At 36.4% G+C, this 12,895-nt stretch overlaps 1 protein-coding gene and 1 long non-coding RNA gene across 4 annotated transcripts in view; one reads left to right on the top strand and one right to left on the bottom strand.

Annotated features, from left to right (window-relative positions):
• The window catches only part of LOC115509000, a 57,629-nt gene that overhangs the window by 21,728 nt on the left and 23,006 nt on the right, over positions 1 to 12,895 (bottom strand). For 2 of the 3 annotated variants that reach the window (XR_003967180.1, XR_003967182.1), the window contains exons 2-3: positions 3,128 to 3,278; positions 2,719 to 2,794 (exon numbers count right to left, since the gene is read on the bottom strand). This is a non-coding gene — a long non-coding RNA (uncharacterized LOC115509000). The remainder of the gene's footprint in view (positions 1 to 2,718; positions 2,795 to 3,127; positions 3,279 to 12,895) is intronic. The other variant, XR_003967181.1, reaches the window with a different exon arrangement.
• The window catches only part of CA2H7orf31 (chromosome A2 C7orf31 homolog), a 44,530-nt gene that overhangs the window by 15,558 nt on the left and 16,077 nt on the right, over positions 1 to 12,895 (top strand). Inside the window, exons 3-5 of the mRNA XM_030308120.1 lie at positions 6,981 to 7,052; positions 9,098 to 9,127; positions 12,138 to 12,319. Of these exons, the coding sequence (XP_030163980.1) occupies positions 6,981 to 7,052; positions 9,098 to 9,127; positions 12,138 to 12,319 (284 nt within the window). The remainder of the gene's footprint in view (positions 1 to 6,980; positions 7,053 to 9,097; positions 9,128 to 12,137; positions 12,320 to 12,895) is intronic.

Here is a 12,895-nt window from a genome sequence, read left to right as displayed (position 1 = left end):
CATCTGACACAATCTCAGCACTTAACTCTCTGTCCCCTCCATCCCATCAGGCTAAAGAAATATGGAGAGAATAATATTCAGTCATCAAGCTTGTAGCACAGACAGAAAGACAAACTTATTTCAGATGACAGGATCAAGAATTCACCCACACTAGATCAGAGCAAATAGCTGCATTTAGACAGAGCTGTTCAATTAAATACATGTAATATGAGAAGAAATGATGAGGCACCAGGAATATAAAATTATATCTATATCTATATCTATATCTATATCTATATCTATATCTATATAGCACATTAAGAAACTAGTCTGAGAAAAAATATAGCCCAGGAAACAAAAGTAGATTCTATCTTTTTTTTTTTAAACTACATTCTTCATAAAGGGACTAAATAAGTATGTGAATCTCATAAAAGACAGGATGATTAGACAATAGAATATTATAAAAGGGAAGACCACAAGGCTTAGGGAAAAAATAAGAAAAACACACAAAAGCACTCACAAATCTAGTAAAAAAAAAAAAAAAAAGAAGCAGCAAGAAACAGAATGGATGTGACTGAAAATTGATATAATGGCATAAAGACAATAAATCACAGAGAAAGCAGAGAGAAAAGACAAGGATATTAAAGCAATAAAGGAAAAAGTTATGGCTATTAAGAACAAGCATAATTATTGTAAGGAAAACTGATGTCCCAAATGCAGAGGATCTAACAAGTAAAACAAATAATAAGTAAATCTAACAGAAAAAGGTACTCAGAGATACACAAGAAAATTCCCTTGAAATTAAGAACTGAATCTGGGGGCGCCTGGGTGGCGCAGTCAGTTAAGCGTCCGACTTCAGCCAGGTCACGATCTCGCGGTCTGTGAGTTCGAGCCCCGCGTCGGGCTCTGGGCTGATGATGGCCCAGAACCTGGAGCCTGCTTCCGATTCTGTGTCTCCCTCTCTCTTTGCCCCTCCCCCGTTCATGCTCTGTCTCTCTCTGTCCCAAAAATAAATAAACGTTGAAAAAAAAAAAAAAAAAGAACTGAATCTGAAAATCAAAAGCATATACCATATAATGGCAAAAAATAGAGTGGAAGTACTGACATTGAGATACAACCTGGTTATTTTAGCAAGAGAGAGAGAGAGGGAGAAAGAAAGGGAGAGAGAGAAAATGTGAGTGGGGGAAAAGAGCACAGAGAGAGAGAGAGAGAGAGAGAGAGAGAGAATCCTAAGCAGGCTCCACACTCAGCATGGAGCCCAATGTGGAGCTCTATCCACAACCCTGGGATCATGAGTTGGGCCAAAATCAAGAGTCGGGTGCTCAACCGCCTGAGTCACCAGGCGCCCCAATATTATTTTATTCATAAAGAAAGAGTTCTCTCAACATTCAAGCAGGAAAAGCAAGGCACCTACAAGGAGGAAAGGAGGCTGGCCTCAAGCATCTACAGCAGCATTCAACTCCAGAAGACCTATCTTCAAAGAAAGGTTTGAGTAAAAGTAAACATAACCCAAAGATATTGCATAACAATTGTCAATCAAGCATAAAGACTACATACAGGCAGAATTTAGAGTAATAGCACCCAACGAGCCCTTCTTAAAAAAAAAAAAATCTGAAAATGAAATTTAACAAACCAAAAAATAAGTCAAAATAAAGAACTCAAGAACAGAGAATCTGTGATAAAAGGGTTGATGATGAACATTGAATCCATTCAAGCATGAGACGTCTGGACACTAAATGGTGAGCCCTGAATCCATTCACATGGTTGGGAAAATTATCATCATACAATTAGGTAAATGTTATAAACCTTGGCAAACTACAGATTAACTAAACAACCAAAATGGAGAGATCAGAGAGAGAAAGCAGAAGCGAGTGAAATGGTCTCACGCCTGAGAGTCAAAATTACCTAAGAAATAATAATGACTCCCAACATCCTAAATGTTTCAAAAACGTTTTCTTACTTTTACATGAATCTTTTAATATTTATGTCTATGTAGTGAAGAGATATACTTATGGTTCAGGAATTCCTACAGTTTTACACTGACATCTGTTAAGTGCTAATTAATTTTTTTAATTTTAATTTTCTTTTAGAAATTGAATGAACATTCATCCTATTCTTGAAACTTTGATTCTGACTACAGCTGTCCATTCCCCCATTCTTATTTCCTTACATCTACTTTTTAAAGAGAGACAGATATCTAGAATCATGTTTTACATGGTAGTATTTATATGTACTTTTTTGTAATTACTTAAGCCTTTAAAATGAGAATGATGCCATTTCCATAAAAACAGAAAACAATCTCTTTTTTAAACAACAGCATTAATCAAGTACTTGTACTTGATTAGCCACACATTGTGCTAACTGCTTTATAGACATTATCTCATTTAAATTAAATTACATTTGACTTTTTCACAGTAAAACCACTTTTGTTCTTTTTTAAATTAAATGTTAATTTCACAAGTTATCCATTTGTATGTGTCAAGAGTTTTAGCTGCAAAAACAGAATCGGTTCTGACTAGTTTAAGAAGAGAATCTACCAGAGGATATTAGGTTAACTCACAAAACTGTGGGAGGGCTAGAGAAATAGGCTAATTGCTAAGCTTCCGGGAATAATATCCAGACTCATTCTCGAGACTTGCCTCATCAGGGAAGAGCTTCTGCTAAAACTGGGCAGCTCTGCTGCTACCTTATTAGCAATATGGATGCCCCTCTTGAAGCCTGTGTTTTTAGGCTACTCACATTCAAATCAAAGTCTGGTTGCAGATATGGATGACTGGCTCGCTGGTTGCTCAAGGGGCTGGAAAGTTGATTCTTCCTGGGCAAGTGGGATATTCAAAATGTGAAAAACTAACAGAATACCGAGAGGGTACTGTAAAGATGTTAGCCACCTGTCCCAGTTGACTGTCACACTAAATAACAGCAGCAAAAACAGTATCATGCTTTCCTATTCAACATGTGGTCCATGCACCAGCAGCATTGAGTACCATCTAGAAAATGATAAATGCAAAATCTTGGACCCCACCCCAGATTGACTGAGACAGAATCTGCATTTTAATAAAATCCCTCAGGTAATTCTAACATGCAGTGAAGTTTGAGAACGGCTGCCAGTGTAAGAAAATGTAAGACGTTTTCATGAAAATGCACTCACCTCCCCCAACGGGGAAACCCAGAGTCTCATCAGTGCCTGCATCCAGCTCCAAGTCCAAGATCTCTGGGTGATGTTCTCCTCTAGTTCAGTCATAATCTTGCCCTGACAGCTCACAGCTACACACTTAATGAAGTAAACCGTCACCAACACCCTATATAGAATAATAAGGAAATAAGGGAAAAGGGTGAATGAAAAAATAAAATTAGTTAATATATAAATATGTTATATATAAATATATTATAAACACACATACTTAATATATTTTTCTATATGTTTTTATATACCATAATATATAATTACTTTGTAGTAATTATATATTATGGTATATAAAAACATATAGAAAAATATATTAAGTATGTGTGTATATATAGAGAATATATATATAGAATATATATATACACAATATATATATAGAATATATATAGAATATAGAATATATTCTATAGAATATATATAGAATATATACAGAGAGAATAACATAATTATATACATAGCCAAGTTCACTTGCCCTCAGCCAGCACCTGGGCTGGTAGAAGTTCATTACAAGTGGGGTACCCCCCAATGTTGTTCCTGAGAGATCTAAGCAATTAGTGGTTTTACCTGTGTGAGGCTGCTCCAGTATTCCATTAAATTTATGCCACTAGAGGCAATACTAAGAGGTGTCCAAAAGATTCTTTAGGTTCTAAAAATACTTTTCCCCATGACTGCACAGCAACAGTCCTCTTGCCCTTGACATTCAGAATCAATCATCCCAATCTACTTCTTGCCTGTTTTCTCCAATCATAAGGAGCCTCCAATTACCACATCATCAGTTCAGCTTCCAATTCAGTAGGACCATTGTGTCTTCTCATGGTAGCATTTCTCCCTTGACCTCAAACCCAGCAAAACTCAAGGGGGTTGGGAAGGAAGCAACATTTTTCTCAAGTGTAACAGTAAGTATAATAGTGAGAGGTTCCACTCCGACCCTTTGCTTTTTAGACCATCTGTTCTGGCTATGAGAGACACCACTTCTTGGCCACTGGTTCAGAGCATGTGCCACACTCTTTAGGACAAGCTGCAGCCACAAATGAATCTTCAATAAGCTATTCTACATTCTGTAAATAGGAGACCAGTAAATCCTTTAAATGCAATCATTGCCTTATTTTTTTTGTGGTAAATTGAATTCCTTAATCGAAAGTAGTATTTTTTAAGATAGCATGCAGTGAATAAGGCATTCAGGAAGTCCACTGGTGATGTAACTGGCAGAAGTATATACAGAAAGAAAGGGAAATCTGTCTTTAGAAGTGTCTACTCCTGTGGGGATAAATCATCTCTTTCACGATGTAATCAACCTCCCATCAGGTGGCTGACTAGTACACCCAGGGAGAGTTTTCTCTATGAAATACTTAGGGTTAGGGGCACCTGGGTAGATCAGTCAATTAAGTGTCTGACTCTTGATTTTGGCTCAGATCATGACCTCACCGTTCATGAGTTCAAGCCCTGCACTGGGCTCTGTGCTGGTAGCACAGAGCCTGCTTGAGATTTTCTCTCTCCCTCTCTCTCTGCCCCACCCCTACTTGTACTCTCTCACTTGCTCTCTCTCAAAACAAATAAATAAACATTTGAAATACTTGGGATTAGTAACTTCCACTGGCAAACTCAAATGTTGCCAGGTCAGTTTGATGAGAAGTTCACGTTGTTGAATCTACCTATAACTTCTGTCCTGCCTCCATGGTAATTTAATTTATGAAGCCACCGAGCAAGCACTGTGATGACTGGAGAAAGCCTGACACTCACAGAATTGGTCACTTTGTTTGCCTAATTACGAAGCACATCCTCAACTGTAGGACTCTCTTGGTTAGGACTCTCATGGGGTACAAATAACCCTCACTACTCTAGGGCCATTCTCAAAGACTGAGAAAGCAAGCTTTTTAGAACTTTGGATAGATGAGATAAAAGACGGGTGTTTAAAAGATACCTGGAGCCACAAGTGACAGTTGAGCACTACAGTGTATATTAAAACACTATAAGCACCAAGAGCAAAGGCTAATGTAAACCATGAACTTTAGGTGATAATGATGTGTTGATGCAGGTTATCAATGGTAACAAATGTACCACTCTGGTGAGAAATAGTAAAATGGGGAGGCTAAGCCATGTGTGGGGATAAAGGGTATGTGGGAAATCTCTCTACCTTCTCTCAACCTTGCTGTGAACCTAAAACTGCTCTAAAAATACAAGTCTTTCTTAAAAAAAAAAATTAAAAAAAAAAGTCAAAGACAAGGTCTAGTCTCCTTTGACCACAGTCCCACCAATTCCAGTTTCCTTCCTAGAAGGAACCATTGCTGTCACTTTGGTATACATTCTTTCACACCTTCTGCACATTTATATAATTATACACGTACCCCTTGAAAATATATGTATTATACAGTTTAAGTGTGGAATCGCTGGATGTATAGTATTAGGCAACTCGGTTCTTTTTTCGCTCTCTGAAATCTAAAGACTGTAAACACAGATCGATCTAATTCACTTTAATTTCTCATTGTGTCTACAATACAGATGCATCAGAGATTATTTAGCCATTTTCATATTGTTTCCCTTTTTTTGACATTAACTATATGTAACAAATATCCTTCTTGTACAGTTGTACAGGCCTCCTTGAGCTCATGCACAAATGTTTCTCTAGGGAAAATCCTAAGTGAAAGTTATGAGTCACAATATATGAGTATTTTTAATTTTATTTTTTTAACGTTAATTTTTTTATTTTTTTATTTTTGAGACAGAGAGAGACAGAGCATGAACGGGGGAGGGGCAGAGAGAGAGGGAGACACAGAATCGGAAGCAGGCTCCAGGCTCTGAGCCATCAGCCCAGAGCCCGACACGGGGCTCGAACTCATGGACCGCGAGATCCTGACCTGAGCTCAAGTCAGACGCTTAACCGACTGAGCCATCCAGGCGCCCTGAATATTTTTAATTTTAGAGATATGGCCCAAATGCTTTATATTTTCATGGTAGTGTGTAAAAGTATCTATCTACCCACACTCCTGGCCAACTGTGTTATATTATCAAACTACATAATTTTTGCCCATCTAGTATAAAGATCTGGTTATCAAAATTCATTTCTCTGGTTGAGTACTTATGTTCATGTTTTCTTATGTATGGTCATTTACATTCCCTTTTCTGTTCTTACTCTTTGCCCATTTGTACTGTCTTTTAGCTATAGGTTCTTACTAATTATATTCTAGATAGTAATCCTTTATACATCTTTATTGCAAAAATTTCTTCCAACCTTTGTTTTATTTGTTTTTTGGTTTTTTTGTTTTTTTTTTTTTTAAAGTAAGCTTCATGCCCAGCACAGAGCCCAATGTCGGGCTTGAACTCACAACCCTGAGAGCAAGACCTGAGCTGAAATCAAGAGTCAGACCCTTAACCAACTGAGCCACCCAGGCACCCCTATTTCAGTTTTATTCCATCCCGTATTCAAAGGTTTTATTCTGATGTCATAAAATTTCCTTTTGGATTTTGAATTTAAAAGAAAAATCTCATTTAAAATGTTTTCCCCACCACAAAGAAAAAAATACATTCTTACATATTTTATTTTAATATTTGTATGTTTTCCCCCAAATATTTAGATTTTTAATCCATCTGAAATTATCTTTATGCATAACATGAAATGGAAATTTACTTCTTTCCAAATGGCTAGTGATTTTTCCTGCATTGTTTACTGAAAAGTAAATCCTTTGCCACTGACTTACAATGTCACCTTTTCATATACTGAATTTCCATAAATACATGGTTGTTAGTCTATTCATCTTTTTACTATCTGATAATCACTGTATTAATTTAAAAAGACGTTCTATTTAATCTTTCTTTTCAGAAAACTTCCTATTGAACAATTCTATTATCTGACACAGAACAAAAAAAGTGACATCTATGGAAATGATTCTTTGTAAGTTTGGGGTTTCTTTTCCTCATAATGGACCAAATAGCTTTTTTAAGTGAAAATGTGTTATATGAGAAATAAAAAAGCTCCCAAATGGGAACTTTTAGAAAAAACAAAAGTGTTCTTTTATTTTTCCAACAGAGATCATTAATAATAGAAACAAAGACCAAAGAAATAAAAATTTAAAAAATAAACCAAAACCCATAGTTTGTAGCAATTAAACAAAGAAAAAAATATGAAATATGGAATAGTAATTTTCAAAAGAATTCAAACAAGTCATCTGGGTCCATTTCTCTGCCTTTGACCTAGTTAATCTAATAAGAATCTGTTAAATTTCTTAAAAGTTTCATAGGAAATGCCCCAGCGCCCTCAGCAAAATTTTTCGTCAGGATATTATGAGGGGAGAGGATTATCATGACAATTTACAAATAATTTGTAATAAAGTTACTCCCTAAGTCTCCTTTTTGGATAAGGAATATTTTTTAATTTATCCTTTGCTTATAGGAATTACTTTCCAGCATATTAAATTATCTTTCCTCTCTGCAATAGTCTGTTATATATATTTAAAAAGCATACTTCTTAATTTTCAGATAAAAATAAAATACTGACAACACTGAAGCAACAAGGAAAATACCACTTCTTTACCTTTATTAGAATTGTGAGGAATTTGTGTAGATAAGAAGTTAATATAGAGTTCAGCCACAAGAGGGAGCCAAAAAGACGTGAAATCTGTGGTGGCTACTAGGTCCCATTCATTTATCCCTTTGAGATGAGTACACTTTGAAAAGTAAATGTAGAGTGCAGCAGTAAAATAATGGACTGGTTTAGGTCAAGGGCCTGGGTCTCTGAGCATTTTTAATTTTCATTTTATCCTTTCAAACTTGAACTTTTTAAAAAGTTTTCTTTTTTAAAAATTTTTTCAATTTTGAATCCAACTGATTTTAGATATACACTTGTCAATATCATAGCTAAATCTGTCACATGAGAAAAATTTTAGATGCTGATTTAACATTTCATATATTATAGCCAATCTAGTAACTCGGAATTCCTTGGATTATTAATATTCATTGCCCCCGCCTTCCCCAAATCAACCATAAATATAACTGGAAGACATGTTTTTTGGTTTTGTTTTTTAGTCCCAAGCCTGCAAACTTGGAGTCCAAATAAAGAAAGACATAAACCTGTTAAGATTCATCTGAATTATGTGTTGATAATACACTGTGGAATCAAAACATAATATAGCTTACGTACCACTTTCTAAAGAAACATACAAAACTTAACGGGCACACTCCATTTTGTTGACCTCTGCTATCAACAGATAACATTCTATTCACTTTTTTATGCCTGAAATATTTCAGAAATATCTGCATAGGCTGAAACTAACTGTTGAATCCAATAGAAGTAGGTGACAGGCCTGTAGTGTGGACTTTGTTCCTGGGCTTCAGTATTATTTCTTGGCAGGCAGGGCTCAGGGTAAATAGTAAAGACGTAACTTTCAAATGAACTGATTCAGAAAAGACACGCCTCCAGAAACGTGTTCAGGTTTGTTCCAGCCTTTCTGTCAATGGGGCAACAATTATGATCGTGATAGATCAGTAATCCTGGGCAAAGGGACAAAGCACACACAGTACTTCTATATCTTGTCCCACCAGGCCACACTGAGGTCACTTTAGGTCATGTAATTGCACCACATGCATGGTGGCAGGCTGCCTGCAGCACTTTGGCTACTGCCTGATTATGAGGGTGAATGTCAAAATCAGAGCCACATTATCATTGGAAGCAGTCAGTCCTGCACCTGCACTGCAAATAGGAAATGCAAAATGGGTGGTGAGTGGGAATGAAGTTAGATTGATCAACAGAACTCAAATATGAGGATATCATCCCTCTGACTGGTATTCAGTGTTCCAGAAAGTCAATCAAGAATGTTATCTTAAAGACACTGTAGTTTGAAAATGGGATACATCTTTATTTTTAAGCAAATTTCTAATAGGAATGTAAGCTTTGAAAAGTCCTTAATATAAATTAGGATTTGTTTCCTGTTTTTACTCTAGGATGCCCAAACCACCTAATGCAACAGTACAGTAAGTATATACTTAACATTTTCCTTCCATGTTATAGTCAAGTAAAAAGTATTGGCAATCCATGTCTCAGTGTGAGTACAAATGTGACTTTTCATGAAAGACTAACAAGTGCTAATCCTTTCTTAATAAACTTTTTAATTTAGTACAGTTTAAATTTGTAGAATTATTTGAAAAACAGTACAGAGTTCCTATATACCTCATACCCAGTTTACCTTATTAGCAATATCTTACATGTAGGGTGTATTTGTTACAAATTCGTGAGCCAAAGTTGATGTATTGTTATTAACGAAACTCCATACTTTATTCAGATTTTTAACAAAAATAGCCTTTGTACTATATATATAATATATTGAATGAAATCTCATACATAGATTCAAGACAGAGTCCATAGCTTTTGAGTTTTAGAGTAAAATATGTTTTGCTAAATCATTACCAGATATAACTTAATATTATTAACTAGGAAATAGTTTCTAGAATCTGAGGGGGAAGAAAATTCTGCCTCAATCCCAAATGATCAGAATTAAGTGGGCCTCTCCCTGCCTTTGTAACTTCCACCTTTTATCCCTTCTTCACTAAGCAAAACCCTGGCCACAGACAAAACCAGAAAGACCCAATAACTATGTATACACCTTTTGCAAATTTACTTCCTATTAGGGGGACCAATCCCCAGGAAAAAAAATGTCTTATGAAATTCTTTTGGTTCTGTTTTTGTAATTTAACATGATCTTGGCCTTTGGAATTTGTATTCTAAATTAAGAAGTCAATCTCTACTTTCTGGTCGTGTCTTTGTGATGAACAAGATACAAGATACAATGAAAACCAAATGCCTTTGTCGGGCAGTCCTAGCCAACATCAGATTAGTACTAAATGGGGCCACCCTGCCCTGGCCTCTGGGTGCATGCTAGCATTTAGCCTGTTGAATGATTCTCTGATAAAGAGGAGAGATAAAGCAGTTAGCATAAAGCCAGGAACATAACTGCTTTATTGTTGCAGTTACTGTTGTGGTTATCAACATCTCAAGGCAATGTCCTCTGAGTATAATTCCTGCTCCTGTAGTAGTTACAATGTCTCAGGATCTCCCACATTTACCACTGAGATATTTTCTAGGGACAGTGGACAGACATGACCATTTTATGAAATATTCATACCACATTTCCTTAAACTACATCATCAAGTCTAGGGGAAATGGCATTGAAAGTTCAAAAATTAACCCCACTGATTTGCCATTCCCACCAATTCTTACATCTTATCTCAATCTGACACATACTGGGAAAAATCCAAGAAAATCAACATTAATCTTATTCCCAGGTAGGTTAATTAGCATAGACTGAGACAATCATTATACTGTATTTACTCAGCCATTCTTTCTAGTATGATTTGTGACTAAATGTCTCTGTTGGACAATATTTGAACCCTGGACTTTCTCGTTTCATTCTTTACTGTCCCCAGGGTCTCTATCTTTCTTACCTAGGTCCCCTGCTTTCTGACTACTACACCTGAAAGTGAATGAAGCAAACCCTCAAGGCTCTGAATGTACAAGAACTTCTCTTATAACATGGGCTTTTTACTAGACCTCGGTAAACTCTGTCCTTTCCTGACTTAAGTAGACTGGACATTCTCCCCATGAGGAAAAATGTGTTCATTCCTATTTTATTCACAGTTTGCTCAAACTATAAATGATCATTTATTTTCAAGCAAATTTATAAGGGGAAGTTAATTTGAGGGAGATGGTTAACTATAATATCCACTGAATTGGACAATGGCAATGTTTATTTAGAATAAGTGGAAATCCCTGTCTTGTATATAAAAGGAAGTATACCCAATATTGCTTCACTGAAAGCAGTTACTAGGCTAGTGTTTTTATGACTCTGAGGTACATCAGTGAGTTGGAATTCAGGAATGAATGTCTTGATTCTGTGTTCTAATATCATCACGGAATTGATGACCTCGTGCCTTGTACCAAGCCATGTAGCCATTGATGTGGTGCTTTTTAAGCAAAATAAATACATCAAAAAAGTTTAGTGATTCACAGTAAAATGATGCCATACCCAATGCAAAAATGTGTTCAACTGAGGGAGTTTGTGACAAGGGCAAGAAATCCAAATCTTTCCACAAAAACAGAACGAGCTGGCCTTCATAAATGACTTTTGCTTCAAGTCTAGACTTTTTCTCTTACAAATCAGCCTTAACTTCTTGCGGTATCTATGAGAGATCAGGAACTTAAGAATCTTGGACTGCTAGGTATTTCAGAGAGCCGGTCATGATGCCAAGGCTGCTGAATTCAGTACGGATTTGCATTAGCGGGCCGAGTAAGCAGTAAGGGGCCGGGATCTGGGCCTGGGCCACTGCTGATTGCCAGCTATCAGCTCTCACAAATCTCTGCTAGTTCTTTTAAGAACTCTGCTAGTTTTTCAAATCATAGTAAAATTGTATCCCTGTGGTCTTTTTAACTTGTTGGTTTTTATTTTTCCCATCAGTTTATCAGCTATTTTTGGCTTTTTGATTTCTAAACAGTACTGTGTACATAAACAGGCAGTATATTTTGTTGATTGACTGCTTAAAAGAAACAGATGGCCTAGGTTGAAAGTTCAAGGCAAGATGGTTGGATATCACTTTGCATACTGAAGCTGAATGCCCAGAAATGATTCCATAAAATAAAGCACTGGGATCCTGTTAAAACAAGAGGCAGGAATTGAAAGCAACTAGAAAAACTACAGATTTCATGTATCTTCTGCATTAGTTGTGAAAATTATTCACAGATAAAGAATTCAGTTATGATTTATTTTAAAAAGTAACTTTTATTTGTCTAGCAAAATTAGGAAAATATGTTTCATGGCACATATTCCACCAGAAAGCTAACTCCAGGAGTACAGGGGCCTTGGCTCACTGTCGTATCCTCAGAAATAGAACAGTACCAGTCACAAAGAAGGATCCCAATAAATATTTGATGATTAATTTTTTTCAATTGCATTTCTTTCTATTCTGTTTTGTTTGCTCAACTAAATCTCAGAGAAACCTGCTTCCCATATCCGATTGAACACCCCTACCACACACACATCTCACGTGGTGCCATGTTCCCGACCTTTACATCACCTAAGGATCCTTACACTGGCATTAAAGCCCGAAGCCAACGGCCGTTTCCTCCCACTGTGCCAACGAAGGCTTACGATACGACGATTTTGAAAACAAGAGGTAAAATGTGATTTGGTATCAGAACAGTATTAATTCTTCTCATATTTGAATTTTATTCAATTAATAAAATCAAAGAAAGGAGGGCAAAGGACTCAAGACACAAAAGTGTGACCCATCAGATTAGGAAAGTTGTTCCTAACTGTGGCTGTGCTTTAGAATCACCGGGAACCCTACCACAAACCAAGTAAATCAGATTTTCCGCAAGTGCTCTTAACTTTTCTTCTTTATACAGCCTTCCATGCTAGAAGCAGAAACCAAACATTGTAGAATTAGTTTTTTTTATTCTACCTGTTTTTTTCTATTTTTATTTCCTTCCTGCTTTCTCTTATGGCTTAGCTTTTAAAAATTTTATCCTAGCTCAGGTAATTAGCACAAGGGACAATATTTGGTTCAAAGCATCAGGGTCTAGACATAGGTATAGCAGTTGTGATGAAACTGAGAGAATGTCATTGAAACAAGACTCAGAAAGTAATAGGAACAATTTGTTTAGGTCCTCTTAACACCTTGGGGCATCTTCTTGCAGAAGCAAACCCTGGGGTCTTTCCAGATGTGTTGTATTAGGATGGTAAGCCCATT

Source organism: Lynx canadensis, chromosome A2 (genome assembly GCF_007474595.2).
Source record: "Lynx canadensis isolate LIC74 chromosome A2, mLynCan4.pri.v2, whole genome shotgun sequence".
Classification (NCBI taxonomy): Eukaryota; Metazoa; Chordata; class Mammalia; order Carnivora; family Felidae; genus Lynx; species Lynx canadensis.
The sequence above is the reverse complement of the archived record's forward strand: the minus strand, read 5'-3'. Positions and strand labels throughout refer to the sequence as shown.